This window comes from Heliangelus exortis, chromosome 3, assembly GCF_036169615.1.
Source record: "Heliangelus exortis chromosome 3, bHelExo1.hap1, whole genome shotgun sequence".
In the NCBI taxonomy this organism is placed as follows: Eukaryota; Metazoa; Chordata; class Aves; order Apodiformes; family Trochilidae; genus Heliangelus; species Heliangelus exortis.
The window spans coordinates 25828439-25848686 of NC_092424.1; the positions used below are offsets into that span (position 1 = coordinate 25828439).

Consider the following 20248-nt stretch of genomic DNA (forward strand, 5'->3'; position numbering starts at 1 on the left):
AGGCTGTTATCTTAAGAAAGACAACCAGAAGAGAGCTAGTCCCACAGGCAACTTTGGGGAAAAAAGCAAACCACAAACAAAAAATACGACTTTCATTTTGGTCTTGCTACTGCAATTAACTGTGTTTGAGTCAGAGTGCTTCTCTAGGCCAAATGTCTTTTCCCCCCATTTCTTCAAGGAAAGTATTTGAAGCACCAAAAGCTACTACTGAAAATCTGCCTGTTGATGTCCCACATTAATCAGGGGATTTTTTTGCTAACAAAAAGGAAAAGTTCATTTTTGACCATGTTTAGAAGGTAACCAGGTTCATGGTAATTTTTATAGAACATGGGAGCTCCCCATGGAGAATTTTCCCATTTCCAAGTCCCTGATTAATGGAAGAAAGAGATTCCTCTGTTAATGATTCTGTAACACAGAAGAACTTGGGACTGAAAGATCACATTTATAATAGGGTATACCTGACTTTATTTGCAAGCATAATAGATAATTTTACATAAAGAAAGGGCTGTATCACCTCATCAGCAGTATACAATAAGTTATTGGCATAAAGAGTACGTGGCCAGTGGCTGCACATTCCTTTCTAGGGGGAATCTGAAAGGACATTAGTTTCTGGAGGAAATCTTGGGCACTAATTTGTAAGCTGTCTTCACTGTCCTCAGTCTGTTACATCATTAATCTATCCTCTCATGCCCACATTCATTACATATTGATCTAATTGGACTTCAAAATCAAATGAAGAGCTGAGAGTAGTGGAATGGACTCTGCTATGGGGGACTGAGAAAAATATGCTGCAATCAGAAACTAATAATGCATTCAGGAGCTTCCCTTCCTCCATTTCCTTCTCCCATATCTTGTACAAGGGAGATTTTACATCTCCCTTGAGCAGAGGTTAGCAACATGGAGAATCTCTGCCTCATAAAAAAACAGTGTGGAAAAAAAGTCAGATCTGGCCAGGAGTGCGGATGATATGACACAAAATGGATGCAAATGACACAGATTTGTCCATCTTTCCAAGCGACTAACTGCAGAACTGACAGTACAAGGAGCCATCTCAAAGATGGGATGAATCCTGGATGCATTCCTGACTGAGACTATTGAGAAATACAGACGGACAGGGAGGAGAAGACTGGCAGAAATCTGATTTGCTGACCAAAGTTAAGAAACCATGTCAGGCCCTGACAGCAGCCTCCTGAAAACAGTTAGCAATAATATATTTCCATTATACTCACAATATGTTTCAAGACAGCTATCCACACACTGTTGCTGATCAGTAGCATGAGATTATTGATACCCACACACCAGAAGTAAAGGCAGCAACTTTCACTTACATGCCAGCCCTTTTTCACCAGTCTTAATTTTCTGTTCAGTTGTTCTCCAAATTACATTAAAATTGCAATGGTACTAGCACTCAAATTTTTATTCTGTACTATGCAGCTTGATAAAGTACTTTCCAAGCAGGGAAATACAAGTGAGATTTTAATGGAAGGATAAAACTATATTCTAGATACAGTATGGTCCAGTTACCTATATCAAGAAGAAATGTCATATTGCAATGTGTTTGTGTATTATCATGAGATAACACATGCCTTCTGAATATTAGGAAACACTTTGCCTTGCTTCTGCCTTCAGGAGACCGGCAGCAATTATCTCATGCTAAAAAGTAACTTGAATTTCTACTTCCTGTAACAAAATGGCAAGGTGAAAATAAACAATTACTTTGGTTAAAGATCACCTTCCTTCTCACTGACAAAACTGTTAATAATTGAAGATGCCTTGGGAATGTATCTGAACTATCTTTATGCCTCTACCTAATGTTTCTATGAATGTGAAGTTTATTATACATACATGTATAAATATATAAGGGTAGGTACCATTTTCAGATGTGTGTAGACATTTGAAAAAAAATCTTTATGCCCATACCTAATAACTTCTGCACATATGTTTAACTTTATAACTGATTAACATAATGTTACCCTTTCCCTTTAATTGGATTCCAGAATTGCTTTGAACATGTGTCATTATTGCACCTTTTTAAAATGGTCTAAATGTTTATGGTGCAAAATGAAAACGAAGCTTTTTCTACTGGGTTCTACGTATGGGCTCATAACTCAGTTTCACAAACAGCTAGCAATGTTTGATTGTGAAAATAATTAAGAAGTCATATTTTAAAGGATTGTATAAATGGAATTGTTTCTATAAATGGATATTATTCTTTTTTACAGACTTTTAGAAAGAAGCAGCTTTAATCCAAAGAATCTTTTGTACCCCAAACTTCTCGGTTTATAGATAAGAAGTATTGAACTTTCTCCTGGTTAGAGCAAACTGCCAAATTATGACACATCACAAAGCACTTCCCTGCATACCTAATTTCTGAACTTACTCCAGTTTTATATGCTCAAAATCTGGCATAGGCAGGCAGGCAGGCAGGCATGTGGCTGTCTCATTATTTTTGTCATCTCTGGGAAACATTCTGCCACTCTCAGACTTTAGGAATTTGCCAGAAGCCAGAAAAAAGAAAAAAAAAAAAGAAAAAAAAAAGTGAGGTAGGTTGTTAATATCTGACTTTAGGATTAGGAGGGTTTTATGTTAATTATTGATTTGTGTCCTTTAATGTATATAACAGTCTCCTTGAGACTGATGAGATAGCTATAGAATACTAATGACCTTTCTCTAGACTAACATTAAGCAAAATATTACAACAAAAATTGAATTCCTTTAGTCTTATTGTTGGTAAGAGATCAAAGAACAATTTTGTAGCTCCATAAACAATGGCCTCAAGACACATTCCTCACAAGGTGCAGGAATCAGTCCTATTCATCCATTTACATGATCTTTTGATTGGATTTTTCTGATATTATTTGATAAATGACTAACAAAAACACATCACAGCCAATGGGTTGCTCATGCACTATGCACTGGGATGATTGCTTAGAATATCAGCTGCCTATAGCTTGGCCTGATTTGTCAGATGGCACCATTTCTAATCCCTACCTGCATGACTCTCCAGGTTTCAAGACAGTCAGATAGTGCAGTTTATGAAGTAGATGAACAGTTGCACAAATATTTGCAAAACTTTCTCTCTACCTGTATATGCATGCAACTGATATACTGTTGATAAACACGGTCAGAGGAAGCAGATACATATTCTTACTGAACTAAAGACCTAAAAATATAAGAAGAGGAAAAAAGAAGCCTGGATTAACATATATACAGTATTGCTCTACAAAAAGAATGTTTCAGTAACTAGAGTAACAGCCTGCATAGGAAAAGTTTGATTTTTTTGTGTCTCTCTCTCTACTACAGGCTTTCTGGATAGCCTCTTGAATTCTTCCCATGCTTTTGTTTCCATTAGTGTGAAGGGCATAAGATTTCCCAGAATCCCAAGATAAATAGATAAAAGCGAATTTTGTAGTTGCACTGAGCAGGTCTGAAGGGAGAAGGACTGGTAAGATCAGTGAAAAGGGGAAAGTAGGAGTTTACTTTCTTTCCCTCTCCAAAAAGCAACATCTCCCTCCTTTCCCTGAGAATCAGCAGCCCTGACTTTCTCTCCTGTATCTCTCATGCTGCTGGGAATAGAGTAAAAGTCTTAGCAGAAGTCTGAGCAGAAGTCTGCTGCAAAGAACAAAGGTGAAGGAAAGGATGGGATGGGAACTATAGCTGGGTGATGGTGCCAACAGCTGTGCTAGCAGGAGGAAGGGATCAGCCACTCAGGCTTGGACAAACCATCCCCACTGTGCCATCCCTGGCAGCCTGACCTCCTCCCAGGCTTGCCTGCTCTAAAGCCTCTTAGATGCATGGGATATGAGAACTATTACAAGAAAGACGCTCAAACACAATGGTAGAAGAATGGCTGTATAAGAATTAGAGATAGCATGATATTCCTTTTCATCTTGTCAAGGAATTCCCTTATTCACTGATGGCATTATTTTGAATCTCTGTGAAGGGGCCTAACTGTTCCTTTCTTTTTAATTTTTATTAGTCATCTATTAGTATTTTTTTTTATTGCTGGTCACAATAAATGACTATGATTGTAACATGATTATGAAATATTAGTCAATTTTGTTGTGTAAATTGAATAATTTTCTTGGTTTTGTCCCTTGGTATTCCATTCTCACCCTGCTGTTTACCAAGCCCATTTATTGCATACTTTGAATTTTTGACTGCTCTTCCATTTTTCCTACAGATCTTGGCATGCTACATGCTAGTAATAACAATAACCAAGAGCTTCTCTTTTGACTTCACCAGAGGCCTCGAGAGCATGCAAAGACCATGATTTTGACACTCGGGTTGCATATATGCTTGGTTTTACTGCAAATCATGTTGTAACATCAAGACTTTTTGTTTGCATGAAGCTTTAAATGCACTAAGCCATTCATCTCTCGCGGGATATTAAAACAAATTAATGTTATTAAGAATAGCACTTGTACTTAGTAACACAACTACAATGAGAGTGGAACCTATCACCATGGACTATTTTGGTATTATTACTACGCATTAACATTTGTTTTGGCCCATGAGTCACAGGGAGTTAATGATGCCTGCATTAATAATGATGGGGACCAGATTGTCTGCTGGTATATGCTGGGATTGCCCCAGCAGGGTCAACAGAGAGGAGCTGTTCTACAGCCCTGGGGAACATTGGATTTGACAGCTCCACCATGAGCCTCACTGGAAGTTGGATCCAGCCTCTAGTGTGTTTTCTCTGGAAGGTAAATAAAATGAACAGCTAACTAGGAATGAAAATTAGGGGAAAAAAATGCTCGCACAAATGTGTGGTTGACTTTCAGTGATTCAAGTTTACTGTACACGCTACATCAAAATAAATCTTTGCAATTACATTTTTCTTGGGGGAAGGGAGGTGCTTTTTTTCTGAACTCCTACACCCTGGTTAAAAGCTTAAAACAGGCTGAGTTGTGCAAGGCCATGTTGAGACTGATTCGGCAGGAAAGCATAGTGTGACACTCCCATCCGTGTGAAAGAGGAATGGACCAGCTCCTGAAGTCTGTCCTCACTGGAGCTTGGTCTTCCTCCCACTTGTTCATGTCAGCAGTCCTTAGACAGGAGCAGGAGACACATCCAGTTCTTATTCAGCAACAGCTGCTACAGAAATCAGAGGGAAGGGTGCATGCTCAGCTACTTTTTATCCACCAGGATTTGTACTACTGTGAGCTCTGTCTCTAGTAAGAGCTCGATAAAAACTGACCAGAAGGCCTTAAGATTTGATCCAGTAGATTTCCAATGTATGTCTGTGGGGCAAGTACTGGCAATACAAGAGCAGTGCCAAAAGTTAGGCTTGACACACAAAGCAAACCTGAAAAAAATATATTAGTATTTTAGTTTTGTAACTGAAATAAACTTCGGCCTTCTCAAAGAAAGATTTGTAGATCATACTGAAAAATGTTTTGGTACTCCAGTGAAAATTTCTGTCCCATAATTTCTTGCAACCATATCAAACCTCTGTAAAGAAAAGACCTATTATCTTAAGTAAACCATTAGCTTACTAAACTTATTCTCAGATATTTTAGTTAGCTTTTTATGCTCTTAAGACATGCTGGACTTTACAGTATTTTAGCTATATGTCCTGAATTAATTTTAAATCCCTATCACAAACACTGCTTAGCTAAGCTAGCCTAGAAAAAAGACTGGCATTTTTTTTGCACCCCTGTAGGCACTGGCATTGTCACAGAGCACTTTCACTGGCTCTAAACTAACTTGATGAGTTACAGAGGGAACAACCTTTCCTTCAGCAGCAGAAGCATCCCAGGTGTCACATATGAACGACTGGCCATGGTTAAACCCTGATTTGAACAGTGACTTGGATATCAGAAGCAGCATATCACATAACAACATAAAATATAAACATAATCCATAACCTTTATTAAATATAGTGTTGTGTTTCCCCTCCCCTGCAGATATGTCATTATCGTGCTGTGGGGAAAGATGAAAATATCATGCCTGATATTATGCATTAATATAATGCATAAAAATGATTAGCATATATTCACCACTGTTCATTCTCAAAACACTTTAATTTAAACCTAAAAAAAAAATCTGTGAGATAGATCGGTATGTTGCTTCTATTATTTTTTTAAATAATTCTTTTTCCACTAAAACTTCTAAATGCATCACATGAAGAAACAATAGATCTATGGCCAAATTCTGCTCAAATTACTTTGGTGAAACTACTGATTGTCTTTTAAGACAATGGAAAATTTCCAGCAATATAACTAGAATCAAAATCTGGATCCTATTCCTACATGCTATAATGCTAAAATTTTATTGGATACCTTGGCATCTAAAATTAAACCCTTTGCTTTATTTTTAGCTCATTCTGGATATTGGGTTGACATTGTTTCTTACTTCTCCGTCTAGCTAAAAAGTAAAATCTGACATTGTGTTTCTTTTCTTGTTTCTTGTTTTCTCCTGTTTCCAGACACCCTCCTTTCACAGGCTGGGAAAACAAGATAATGTGGTTTTGCAAGATGATGGTACTGGTGGCAGACTATGGCCCCATAGGGTCATTTAGCACATTTCAGGGGTGACCAGGCAGCCCAGAGTAAGTTCCTCTTTGCTCTCCCTGCATCTGACTTTGGGATGTTGGTTTTGTGCAGCCATTTTGACAAAGCAAATGCCTGCTGCCTATTATTCTCATCTGGTTACTTTATACCCTCCTAGGACTCCTTGAGGGGACCTCTAGAATCCATCCTCTTTTAAATCCATCATTGAAGCTATTGTAGCCAAGGTTATTGCCAGCTCTGGTTTAGCAGCTGTTGCAGGAGGTCCAGATGGCCTTGATCTGCTCCCAATAACCTTGGAGAAAGCAGGACTGAGTTCAGCTCAGTCCTCAGTCCCCTGCAAGATGTAGTCAGTGTGACAGCAGTAAGTAGTTGTTTGCCATTTTGTTCTGCACACAAATTCTGTGAGGGATAAAATTAACTTTCTGTTGGATAAAATTTGCTTTCTTTTGTGGGAGTAACATGTTCATTTGAACAGGCCATTATGGTTTAGCTGTTAAAAAGTCCAGGAATGCCTGTGCCAGTTCTTCCCTTCCAACATTTTATTCTATCCTGTCATTTTGTCAATTGCCTTTAAGACTATTCTGCCAGCTCAGTGCAGTAGTCAGCAGAAAACAAAACAGGGAGATTGCTTTTTTGTAGTGGGAGATGAAGGAGAAAAAAAAAAGGACACAACATCCCAAGCCATTTTAAGCCTCTTAACATGGTAGAGTGACTCAGTAAAAAAAGAAACCCAGTCCACTCAACAGGGTATCTTAACCAAATAAGATATAAAAATATGCAATAGAAGTTGTCCTAAATAAGTAACAAAATATTCACCCACATTGACACGCACACATGCTTGGATCTTGCAGTCGGGAGTTCAGCTCCAATCTTTCTTTCCTTAGCCACTTTAAAATGGGGGATAGGAAAAACTATTGGAGCTGACCCCCCGCTCACTGAGGATTACAAAGGGTGTTTGCAACAGTTATAAGAGATTTCCCAGAGACAGAATCATTTATTGGATCAAAAATATAACCCCCTGAAGTTACTCCTAGAAAAGAAGCTGTTTAGTTTGGAATGCAATATGCAATGTGCTGTAGGACAGCTTTGCACCTTCCTGCATCAACAAGCTCTTGTTGCACTACTGTAAAATAGGTCTTTGGAAAAACTAGATTCTGCCATGGACAGCAGCTCCATTAAGCACAGCTTCTATTTCCACAGAAACCACACCCCTGAACTCTGCAGAGGGCAGATTTAGAGTAAGAACATCTGTGACCACTTAGGTTAATTGCCTTTCCGAATTCTTCCCCCACTTCTGGTCTCTGATGGCCCTCTGAAGATCAATGGCAGATCACCAGGCATCTTGTTGCAGGCTTTCTGCCATCCTGTCCCACCTCCTGAGGTTATCTAAAGCTGGTTTTAAATCTGTAGCCAGAGAGTCCCAAAGGAGTACTTATAGAGAGTCTGCTGTCTTCTTTGTGCCTGGCTCCCTCTCTGTTCCTGGACAAACCATTTAGTCCCTCCACTCCTCAGATCTACATCTGAAGAGCTAGGGAAGCTTCCCAGGTCTAATGCAGTGATGAATTTTATTTTATGTGATAGATCAGACACAGCTGTGGAAAGAATCATGTAAGTATCTGCTTTAAATAGGTATTTTACTCTATGTGCTTTCATAAAATAGATACGTTCAGATAAAAGGGATACTAAGATATTGCATTACACTACAGATATTTCCAATACTATGTTTTCATTGTTATTACACTCAGATATATAGCTTTTCCTAAATACGCTGATTTAAAAAAAATTAGCAAAAAAGATTTTGCCAGTGTTGATGCATAAAAATTATACAAACCATACCAACTCTGCCAATATACTTAATCTAAACCTACAGCAAGGAGGGGAAAAAAATTTAATTTTTTAAAAAAGCAAGTTTAAAACCACTGTTGGAAGCCACAAGAGTCAATAAAGACTGCAGCAAATGAAAACTAGGGCTGAAATTCATGCCATTGCCATTGCCCCAGGTTTTATTGTGGTTATACCTCAGTGCTACAGCAGCTTGCTAGTTTCCTTTTTGAAACTCTTCAGATGTGGGAAGAAGTTGGCTGTGGCTGCAGAGATTGGGGGCGTCAAAAGAAAGATGAGATATCAAAGCTGAAGGAAACAATCAAAACTAGCTATTTTTAACTATCATTATTAAGAGCGAGTACAGAGATCTTTAGCAATAGAGAACCAAATTATAGCACCCTTCTGTTTTTTGAGGTCATCAGAGGCATGATCAGGGACAGAGCAAATGTCCTCACTAGCTTCTTCAGATTGCTGGCAACACACATGTTCTAGAGGTGATCTTCCTTCTGTGCAGTGGATTTGTTGATAACATTTTAGAGGCCTTGGGGATGTGCAAGAAAGGTCTGTAACTACAAAGTAGTACTATGATTTTATTATATTCCTCACAGAGAACCAGGATGATCAGTGACAAACACTGCTTTTATTTACGACACTTTCGTATGAAACTGTTACGTGGATGTTCCTATAACAGTTCCTCATAATGGCATCAAAACTATAAAAACCTTCAGTTACTCAGAAAAGGTGAAGACACAAAATTTTAGGGACAAATTTCAGTGCAACTGACCTTGAGATATATCCAGGTCTGTTAAATGTATTTAAACCCTTCTTTGCATGGACATTATAAGAGTATTCACAACATGTATGTGGTCCTATTAATGTTCATTTGTTTGGAGGCTTACAGTATTTGAGGCAAATTACATGCTATTTAACTTTTCCATCAAGACTGTACTTCCTAATGATTCTTACGGCAAAACCAGAATCTTGACTGTGACTAATAATATATGTACAAACTCTACATGTATTCAGAGTACATATAATTTTGTCCTATGTCCTCCATGAAAGTAAATAATCCATAGAGTCAGGAGTCCTTAATGCTATTACAATCTTAATACATGCAGCTGGAGGCATATTACTCTTACATATTTGCCAGGTCTTTCATTTCATTTTCCACAATATAGAAGATGTCTTGGTGCAATAAAAGGTAATAAAGACCAAGATTTTGCTCTATTTTATTCACACATCAGTGGTCACTTCTTTCTGCCTTATTTCTGAACCTCTCACACTTTTGCTGTTGAGAATTAAATATGAAAATTGTGGGAAAAGATTTCACTCAAGTTAGTTTCTGACTTCACTATTACAGTTGTAGACAGGATTCAATTACTGTTCTGGGGGTATACCAACAACCCATCACACACTGAAGTTCAAGCTGGTTACTAAAACAACTACAGACCATCTGAGGTGGGTCCAGAGGGACACTGGAGCTGGGACTGGGGTCTCTGCACTCACCTGGCTATGTTGCTTCCATCCAGCACATCCCTGCAAGCAAAAAGAAAAGCGGACCTAAGCACCAGCCAGCTGGCTTCCTGGAGGAGAAGGCACAGGGGCCTGGCTTGTACAAGGCACAAAGCAAAGAGTATGTTCTGCCTGTGTGCCAGGAAACTGCAGCTGACTCACTGCTGGAGATCCCTTTGGGAGGGACAAGTGCCTACAAAGCTAACTGACACCTTAGTTTCCTCACTAAACAAAGTTGTCTCATCATAAATAAACATGTCATTTCTGGCAAAAAATGCAGAGTATGAGAACATTTCAGAATAATAATGGTGTAAGAGATTAAGCCTTGTGTTCTGCAACCTCTCTCTTTGCCTGAACAACCAGTCAGGAACAAAATAAATGGATATTCACCTAGGCTTGAGCAGGGACCCATGCAGGTGTGTCAAAGCTCGGGGTGAAATGCCACAATCACTACCCAAAGCTTTCCATTGACACAAGCCTGCCCTTCTCATTTCTGGTGTGAGAAGCCAAGGCTTCCTCCAGCCCCTCAGAACATGGATCCCAAGCAAAACACTCTTGCTGGCTCCTGCCTTCCTGAAACTGTAGCCTTTCCCTTGCTGGATGCTGTTTGCACCCCCCCAGGGATGCAGAGGCCTGCTTGTGCTCAGAGACTGATGCCAGCCATCAGGCAGGACTTAATGCCACTCGAAGCAGCAATAACAACCTGTGGTTTTCAGTGCAGATCTTGGACAGTTGGAACATTGTTCTTCCAGGCCATTTTCACACTCAGCTCATTGCCCATCTTCTTCTTTATCTCTTTGGAGAGGGGCTGATGGACAACAGAACCATCTCTCTAGTCACTTTCTCCTCCACACAGCTCCTCCATCATTTACTCACTCAGGGGAGATGAGAGGTCTGTAGTAATAACCAAACAAAATTAAACCAAGCTATTAAATTAATAGGTGACCTTATTAATGTAAAAAAATATGATAACACTAACAAGCATGGCCAAAACAACTGCAAAGCAGATCTTCAGATAACAAGAATTATTACATTATTATACTTTTAATTTTCAATGAACCAACATTTTCCTATTAATTACTGACCAAAACATATTCAAACTCTAAGGCAGGAAGTCCTTCTAAGCTTTCCCTTAATCAGTGGTGTCGTAACACATATTTAGAAGACACTTGAGTTCACACTCCTTTTCTTTCCAACCACAAATTCATACCGAAATCCATACCATGACTGGCTTGCATCAGTGGGAGTTTCGACAAAGTAAGGGTTGCCAAGTCAGGCCCCATGCACAGCCCTAGACACAGCCTTGCTCTCATTTGGGATGAAAGTGAATGCATTTTAATGAGCTAAGCAACCAAACTGGGTTAATATCCAGTTTGTCAACAAACTTGTTTTGGCATGCTGGGTAGGCCATGGCTGTAAATATAAACCCAATTTGGATTATTTTGTTCCCAGAAAAATGAAGGACATTGAAATTTCCCTTGCAGTTGGTTGTGCCAGCTATGTGAGGAGAGAGCTAGGACCTCACAAAGGACTGCAAGGATTTGGGAGGCTTTGGGCTGAGGTCTAGCTGGGAATCTCTGTCATTCCACACAGATAAATCATGCATGCTCAGAGCAACACGACGCTGAATGTGCAAGACTGAGTCCATTCACACTGCTCATACAACATAGGGATGTTCTCTGTATCCACACCAGCTACAGAGTAAGAGCTGTTTTCCCAGAGATTTGGAAAATTCCACTGTTGGCTGACCAGTGCTGGGGAACTGGGAGCACCTCTTGAATCACACCAAAACTAAATATACTCTATTTAGTGTATTTACCTATAAATACAAACACATCCATGCATATTGCCTATATAGGTAATAAATAGCAATCAATGGTCTTTTCACAAGCACATACAGGCTTCATAAAGATAGACATGCAACCCACCAAGTGCCTTCCTCAGTTTTTTTCATAAGGGAAGGCTTTCAGAACAAGGATTACGTTTACAGCACTTATGAAGATGCTTACAGCATATTACAAAATGTCAGAATATTGTAATGGAAGTTCAGGCAAGTTTAATTTTGGTTTTGATGTGGGAGGGGTTAAATTTTCATTTTTACAGATTAATTTTAGAATTTGGTGAAGGGTTTGGCTGGTTTAATAGCAAAAGCTGCTGCCATGCAAACACGCTGGTAACTTCTCCAAGACAAAATTGTGTGTACGGTTCTAATTTTAAGTACATGAGATCATTGGTGAAGTGTTTGAGGAGCATGCACTTGTCCGACACCAGTGGATAGATGTGTCGCACGGAGTCATCTCGATCCAACTTCAGTTTCAAGTGGTTAAGAGAAGCTGGCTGGCTCAGGCGCTCAAATACACAACTTAATGTACACAGTTGCTGACAAAGGGTTTTAGGAGCCTCCAGAAAGTCTGTGTCCTGGGAACTGTGAGGGAGGTGGGCACGGCTGCCCCACCGCCCTTCCTAAGGCCGACTCGCGGTCATGGGAAAGCGAGTCCCTGTGGAAACCCACTGGAAAAGCAGCAGCGGGGCCCAGCAAAGCCATGGGCCCGGTCCCACGTCCCTCGCCCAGAAGGCTGGGGGTTCGCGAGGCGATTGGCTCCCCCAGTCCCCCTGGCTTCTTCACCGAGGATCCCCCATTTCTGCAGACTTAAGCATCAGTCCGACCCTGCCGGCCGGCCCTGACCCAGGGGCCGACGACCGTCCTCGGTCTCCCTCACGAAGCAGCAACCAGCCCCGGCCCACTTCCCCTCAGGCACAGGCCCGGCGCTGCCTCCCGGCCTGCTCCTATCACGGCAGTGCCACCCGTGACGGGTGCCGCGGAGGGACGGTGGCGCCAACAGAAGCCGCCCGCCTGCCCACCCGCGTCTACCGGGCCCGGCCCCACCACCCGCCGCTTCCTGCGGCCCGGCAGACCCCGGCCGGCGGGGCAGGGCCCAGTGCTGCTGGGCGGGGTCGGGGAGGAAGAGGAGGAGGGGAGAGACGGGGAAAGGAGCGCGGGGCGGCGGAGGAGGAGAGAGACTGGGAAGGGAGCGCAAGGCGGCGGCGGAGGAGGAGGAGGAGTCGGTGCGGCTGCCGGATGCTGCGAGGAGGCGCCGTGGCCCCCCTGCGCTGCCGGCCGCTCACCTGAGCGGGCAGGAGGGAGGAGGAGCCGGTGGCCCAGCTGCGCGGAGCCCGGCGGCGGCGGCGAGGCAGAAGGGCGGCAGCGCGGAGGGTTGGTCGGCCGGGCGGGCGAGGCCATGGCGCCGGGCGCTTAGCGGGGCCGGCAGAGCGGCAGGAGGCCCGCGACCCGCCGTGTGCGCTGGGCTGTCGGTGAGGACAGCCGGCGGCCTCCGCCGCGGCCTAGGAGAGCGGGCGGCCTTCCTCTCAGCGCGCCGGGCGCGGCACCGCCGCGGTCCACAAGATGTCCACTCGGACGCCGCTGCCCACCGTCAACGAGCGGGACACGGAGAACGTGAGTGCCGCGCCGGGCCTCCCTCCCTCCTCCGCACCCCATCCCCCTCGGAGCCCCCTTCGCAGCCGGCTCTCCCTGGCACCTGGCGGCTGTCCGGCCTGTCCCGCCGCCCAAGCCAGGTGCCCGAGGTGTGGGCGGACCGCGGCCGTCCCCTAGCTCGGGAGGCCGGGCGCTCCTTAGCGCCGGGCCGTCACCACCGCCTGCCCGCGCCTCAGGCTTCTCCATGCGGCGCTGCCGGGGCGGGTCCGGCGCGCGGGGCTCCACGTCGCCCCAGCCCGCCCGCGGCCCCAGGCATCTTGCAGGTTCGGCGGGCGGCTGTGGCTGCGCAGCCCCTTCAACGGGTTGTTGGGCTGGGCCGGGTTCGGCTGGGCTGCCCTTATATGTACTTGGCTGGAGCCGGCGGCTGTAGGCGCACATCGGCATCTGCCTTCGGTCTCCCGCTGGGGAGAGGCCTGCAGTCTCCGTGGGCTGCAGGCCGGGCTGCCCTGCCTTCACACGTCCCACACCGTGCAGCCCTGTGCCTGAATCCAGGCACCTATTCCATGAGTTTTTTGACTGCCTGGCACTCGGCCCCATCTCACCTAGGATTCAGCCGTACTCGCTCTTTGTTTGGTTTGCACCTCGAACATGGTCTCCAGCGTTGCTCTTACTGTATTCCTTCCTGTTTTGCTTTGTGTTATGTCTGAGACAATCTGTGGTAGTGTCCGTGGTACCTCCCGAGTTCATTGTTTGTATTTTCCTTTGTGCTCTTTTTAAACATTTTTGCGCTCCTCCTCTGCTCTGCCCCGACCTGATGGAGTAGAAGTGTAGTGGTGTTGTCTGTTGTCGTGGTCTTCCCGCAGAAAATAACTAGTTCTGGTTGTGACAGACACTGTACCTGAGAAATATTAAAAACTTGGACTGTGTCTCCTGTCCATTGCTAGTGATTATTTAAATGTCCATCGGTGGTGATTATTTAAATGGGTAGTATGAGAGGTGTGAAATATCCTAGGTGAGGGAAGCAGTGTTGAAAGAGGTGTGTTCGGAATGTGTGCTGGATACTGCCTTTGGGCAGGTGGCAGAAGATGCAGGGGGGAAAAAGGAGTCATTCAGACTTTTAACGAATGCAATCGTTAAAAAAAGTTATCAGTAAGAAACCATATGGCGTGGCGAGTTGAAGAAGGTACTTATTTGTATTGTGTCAATCCATAGAAGTTCTGGCCAATAGTGGGAGCTCATAATGCTTGCTACTGCGTGTGCCAAAGCAGCAGTGACTGCCGAATAGATGACTGAATTACATGAAATGAAAAATGAATATGAGAAGAGGGTCTGGAAGCCAAAGGTAACAGAAATGAGATAATAGAGTTAAAGAAGTGAAACTCTAGTGTGGTGTCTTGTTATAATGAGCTTCTAGTATCAGTCAGTGCAAGTTTGATTGGCATAGCAATATCAGCATGGTTACTTGCTAAAGCAAATGCTTTCAGATGCATTTGATTTGTCATTACTTTTCCTGGACCGATGAGTCCTGTGTTAGTGTCAGAACAAAAGCAAGTCCTTAAGATCAAAGTGAAAGTTCAGATTTAATTAAATTATAAAGTCCAGGTTGAGTGATACATGTGACTTAGGAGTCTCCATTTTGAATATATGTAAGAATGTAAATAAGAGAGAGATGACAGGAAGAGAACAAATATTTATGCATATATCCAGTAATACAATACATAAGACTTGAAGAGTACATCTACACAAGACAAATGGAAATATTCTTAACCATCATGAACTTCTCTAGAATGAAAACTTCGATTAAAGTGTTAGCAGTTCATTTAGAAATTATTGTGCTTCTTTTCAGTGCTCTGTTTTGACACCTAGAGATAGATTAGGAGTATATTTTTATTTTTACTATTTCAGAGAGTGCATTCAGTTTAAAAAAAACAAAACAAAAAACAGGTTTTTGTACAGGATGTCAGAATACTCAAAATGGCACGTTTGCTTCTGAGTGAGTCTGTAACCTAATAGTAATGAATGTAATCCTCTAGTCAGATAAACAGTAAAGAGCTGTGCAGTAGTAAGCAGGATATAGACCCAAATCTGCACAAAGTAATTGTAGTGCTGTTATTTGTATGTCATCTACTAGGTTTTGGAGCAGAGATCTCCAGGGGGTTGTTTCCTCTGCCTGTCAGAGAGCCTTGTGAAGCCTTTTTGCTACCTATAACCTCCCTTATATGAGAGCTTTTGCTAATGTGGGATAGAAAAGTAGGTGTTCTGTAGCTGACTTCCCAACACCAGCATTCCTTGGTTCAAAATGGACTCTTGTCAGGTTGAGGTGAGGCTTTTAATTTTTTTTCATGTGCCTTCTCCAGCTAGTAAACACTAATGAACACAGAAAGTAAAGTGTTGACGCTGATGGTCTTGATGCAGAAAGTCTAGGTAGTACGCTCTGGGTAGCTGGGGTGGTATGAAGTTGAAACTAAAGGGAGAAATTGTTGGAAAGAGTGAGGAGTTAGAGCAGTGTGAGTGACTTTGGCCTGGTAAATAATTCCATCTTTGTAGTGTATATTTCCACCTCCCGAATACACATATTAGCAAAGCTCTCCTGGGTTCTGCAGCAAATGGTGATCTTCAGGAGAGCACTCTCCTGTCTCATTGGGTTGATCATCTCAGCAATGCTGCTCCATTGTGTGACTCTCAAGGGACAGACTGTAACTCTGTATCCTAGAGAGAGCTGATTGATGGTTCTGAGTACAAACCTACAATACACATCCAGCTGTGCCTTTCACGTGGTGTGAGGTTGCTGCATGAAATCATGGGGAACTACCCTACCACTGCCACCCTCTGACTCTTGCCAGTTGCTTTCATTGCTCTTTAAAACAGAAAGGAAATATAATTTCACTGTATGATTTTCTCAGTGAGCATACAAGTATGTGATGTCATTTAAAAAAACCAAAATTGTAATAATTGGATATAGCCCCTATTGTAAAAATATACATTCCATGAGAAATTATGGGAGTTCCTGATGGGATGGGTGAAAAATGTGCATATTTTTATAATTCTTCGTTCCTTTTATCCTACAGTGCCCTCTGAAAATAGTATAGAAGGAATAAGATCATGCAGCAGATTACTTGATAAGGTCTTATCAGAAAACTGGAGTGAAAGGTACAGGGACCGTTGGCAATGGACAAACAACAGGTGGAGGGGAAGCTGTGGTTGTGAAACAGTCAATAGGAGTGTAACTGATAGGTCTGTGTTATAAAAATTCTTACCCCTTATTTTTTTTCCCTTTTCCTTTTTGCTGCTCTTTGTGTCTCCCGGTGCTATGTTGTTCTGTCATATATCCATAAATATTTTCATTGGAAATGTCATTTCTCTTTCATGAAAGCTTTGTTTAAGTAAACTAAATAGAATATAGTTGTCAAATGCTTATTCCTATTGAATGGTTTATTGGGAAACTTGGGGTAATTCATAGGTAGATTATTTTCATGCTTATTACCAGATTTATTTTTTTCAAGTGAGGGTTAAGAGTAGTTTTCAAAATAATAATCTTCCTGTGTTTTGATTTTGTATATGTAACTATTTACAGCTTCTTCTTGATACATTTTACACAGGCTGTGGTAGGTAATGTTTCAGTCTGATCAAATACTTGCAGTTGGGGTTAGTTTAGGGGCTCATCTCTGCTAAGACTGGAGGATAGTGACAGGAATCCAAAACTTTGAGCCAGAGAGTATCGTTTGTTTTTGCTGTATTAATATTAATTGAGGAAAGAGGGGCTTTTATGTTTTTCCTTTTATATTGTATTGTATGATGCTATTAAATTGGGGAATGGTTTTTCTCAATTAAGGGAAAAAAAAGAACCATGGTGGTAATACATTCTCTTAAATGTTTTCAGGGAGCTCTGTATAAAAAAAAGAACTTGGAGATACAACAGTCAGCTTTATAGTACTTGCTTTAGTAAAATTAATAAAAATAAGTGCTGTAGTTGTTTTTTTTTTAAATACGGACCTCTTATGCCTATAAGAATACATTTTTTCTGTAGTAACTGAAATTTAATCATTTGAAGGTATTACTATTTATTTGTGGTGTCACCTATCTGTGTAAATTTCAAAGTACTCTTTTGCTTTGTACTTCTCAGACACCTGAAAGTTGGTTAATTCTGCTGCAGAGACCTTTGTATGTTGCTGGGGGGAGAAGGAACAACCCAGGCGGGAGTGCTGGACTCCCGGAAGAATGTGGGAATTGCGGTTTGTCTTACCTAACCTGTGCCATATGGCAATAATTGAGATGTCATGGCAGAGGGTTTTAAGGAAGAACCATCCAGTGACCTATCATCATGTGATTTGCTTCATTACCATACAAATAATTACAGTTTTGATGCCTGCACACCCACTTGCAGGCTAGGGAGGGAAGGGTGATGGCTCTGAAGTGGGTGTGGTTAAGGATGACTTCCTGATAGGGGAGGCTACTGCATAGCTGCATTCCAAGAGAAAAAAAAATTAGCAGGGCAAGAGATAAGAGGCTGGAATGGAGTGGTCAGGTAGGGTTAATAATAGTTATACCATGTTTAATCTCTGTTCTTTTTGGTTTGGTGTGGTTTTTTTTCTTCTGAATTTGCTTTTGCACAATTAAGTTTTGCTTTGGACAGAGGGGGTGTGGGAGAAAGTATCTGACAAGAATTCTTTCATTCAGTGCCTTAAGCAGAGGAATGGCCTAGATTCCAAGAATTATGGGTTCAAGAGAACATCTGTATGTTTCTTATCCACAGGAGATGGACTTTAAGGAAGTGGAGAATGCTCATGTCTTTGCCTTGTAAGATTATTTTCTTTGATCATAAATACATCATTAGGTTGTATGTTTCTTTGAATGGTAAAAACAGAGTATGTTCTCCAAATTTTAATGCAAAGGTTTGTGTTTTCTCTGTGCAGGTTTTTGGGTTTTGTTGGCTTTGTTTGTTTAAGGTCTTGAATGAGCTCCTATGTCACTGGGGAAAAAACATGTTTAGCTAGAACATTATGCATAGAGAGAGAAAGGTTCATTTTGTTATTAAATATGTTACTCGTTTTGCAGTTAGCCTGTGTGAATAATTGAGAATCATGGGACAAGCAGTATAGATGTTTAGTTGTGTTTTCATTTTTTAAAAAAAAAGAAGTTAGTGCAAACCAGTGAAACTGTAGTTTCATACTACAGTGTTCCTGCTATCATAAAAAAGTATATAGTGTTAAAGTTCATAAAGAGTTAATGCAGTTTAACTGTACTACTTTTTTGTTTCGTACTTCATGGTGTTTTTGAGATTCATAGGTAAAAAAAGTTAGATTGGTTTTGGTTGGCATTCTGAAAACTACTTGTATGGTCTGGAGTTAAATGCTGAGCTAGAACATGGAGTTTGTTTCATGGAACCCTGTTATTGGAGGGGTCTCTCATCATGCAGACTTACTGTTAATACCTTTTTAATTCTCAGACTCCATGCTTAAAATGTTTTAATCACCAGTAAAGACAGGATTTTTTCCCCCTTAGCATCTAGTTATTTTTTGAAATTAATTTTTCTGCTGTTAAGGTGTTAAGTTTCTGCTGTCACAATTGCTGTTGTTTAGCAAAGGGAGCTCATGCTAACTTCTAATTGGTATCAATACTTTAAACTCTAAAAAATTATTAATTTCTTTTAAGTGCAGATACAGTGATTTCTGTAAAATTATGTTCTTGATCAGTGATTTGTCTTTGTACTTGCAGATGTTTTTCCTTATTCTCAGGATTTCGTATAGACCTGCCCTTGATATCTTACTGATGTTTGAGAACTTTAAACACTTTTCCAGGAGAGCAAATTCATTGAGAAACTATCCTGTAAAAAAATTTCTAATCTTCTTCAGTCTTTCTTTTAAATATACGTTTAGTCTCTGTTCTGCCCTACAGGTTAAAAATAGTACTTTTAAGTTGCTGCAGACAGTGACAAGTTTCAAACAACTTATTTGTGTTGTGGTCATGACATGCCCTGATTCTTTTTGTGTTGTTGTTGAAAACATAATGCACACTTTTTGTGGTTGGGATTGCTTTTTTTTAATATTTCTGGAATTTCATAGTCATGCTATTTTTTATTTATGGCTTCACACCTCCCACTAGGTTGCTCAAGGCCCCATCCAACCTGGCCTTGAACACTTCCAGGTAAGGGGCACCTGTAGCCACCCTGGGTAACCTGTTCCAGTGTGTCACCACCCTCACAGTAAAAAATTTCTTCCTAGTATCTTATCTAAATCTACCCTTCTAGAAGAAGGCTATCAGGAGGAGGCAGTATGGATTTACCAAGGGGAAATAATTCTTGACTCATCCGAGAGCCTTCTGTGATGTTGTGACTGAATGGGTAGATGCAGGGAAACCAGTGGATATTGGCTACCTTGACCTTAGTGAGGCTTTTGACACAGTCTCCCATAACATCCTTGTGGGATAGAATAATGGGCAGTGAGATGGATTAATAACTGGCTACACAACAGAGCCCAAAGAGTGGTGATCAGTGGTGCAGAGTCCAGTTGGGAACCTGTAACTAGTGGAGTCCCCCAGGGATCAGTGCTGGGTCCAGTCCCGTTCAACATCTTTACCAGTTACCTTGATGATGGGACAGAGTGTCTTCTCAGCACGTTTGCTGATGACACGAAACTGGAAGGAGTGGCTGATTCACCTGAAGGCTGTGTGACCATTCAGCAAGTTTTGGACAGACTGGAGAGCTGGGCCAAGAGGAACCTAATGAGGTTCTCCTGCTATGGAGAAGGACCTTGGAGTTCCGGTGCACAAGTTATCCATGGGGATAGCAATGTGCCCTTGTGGCCAAGAAGGCCAGTGGTATCCTGGGGTGCATTAAGCAGAGTGTATCCAGCAGATAGAGAGGGAGGTTCTTCTTCCCCTCTCCTCTGCCCTGGTGAGACCTCAGCTAGATTACTGCATCCAGTTCTGGGGTCCCCTGTTCAAGAGGGACAGGGATTTACTT

The 20248-nt window shown here is 41.9% G+C and overlaps 1 protein-coding gene across 5 annotated transcripts in view; it reads left to right on the plus strand.

The window, feature by feature from the left end:
* The first annotated feature begins 13121 nt into the window (after window positions 1–13121).
* Window positions 13122–20248, plus strand: part of MARK1 (microtubule affinity regulating kinase 1) — a 56657-nt gene continuing 49530 nt past the window's right edge. For all 5 annotated transcript variants that reach the window (XR_011725065.1, XM_071739702.1, XM_071739704.1 and 2 more), the window contains exon 1: window positions 13122–13308. Coding sequence is in view for 4 of the 5 variants with exons in the window: in XM_071739702.1 (XP_071595803.1) it covers window positions 13258–13308 (51 nt within the window). In the remaining variant the exon portion in view is untranslated. The remainder of the gene's footprint in view (window positions 13309–20248) is intronic.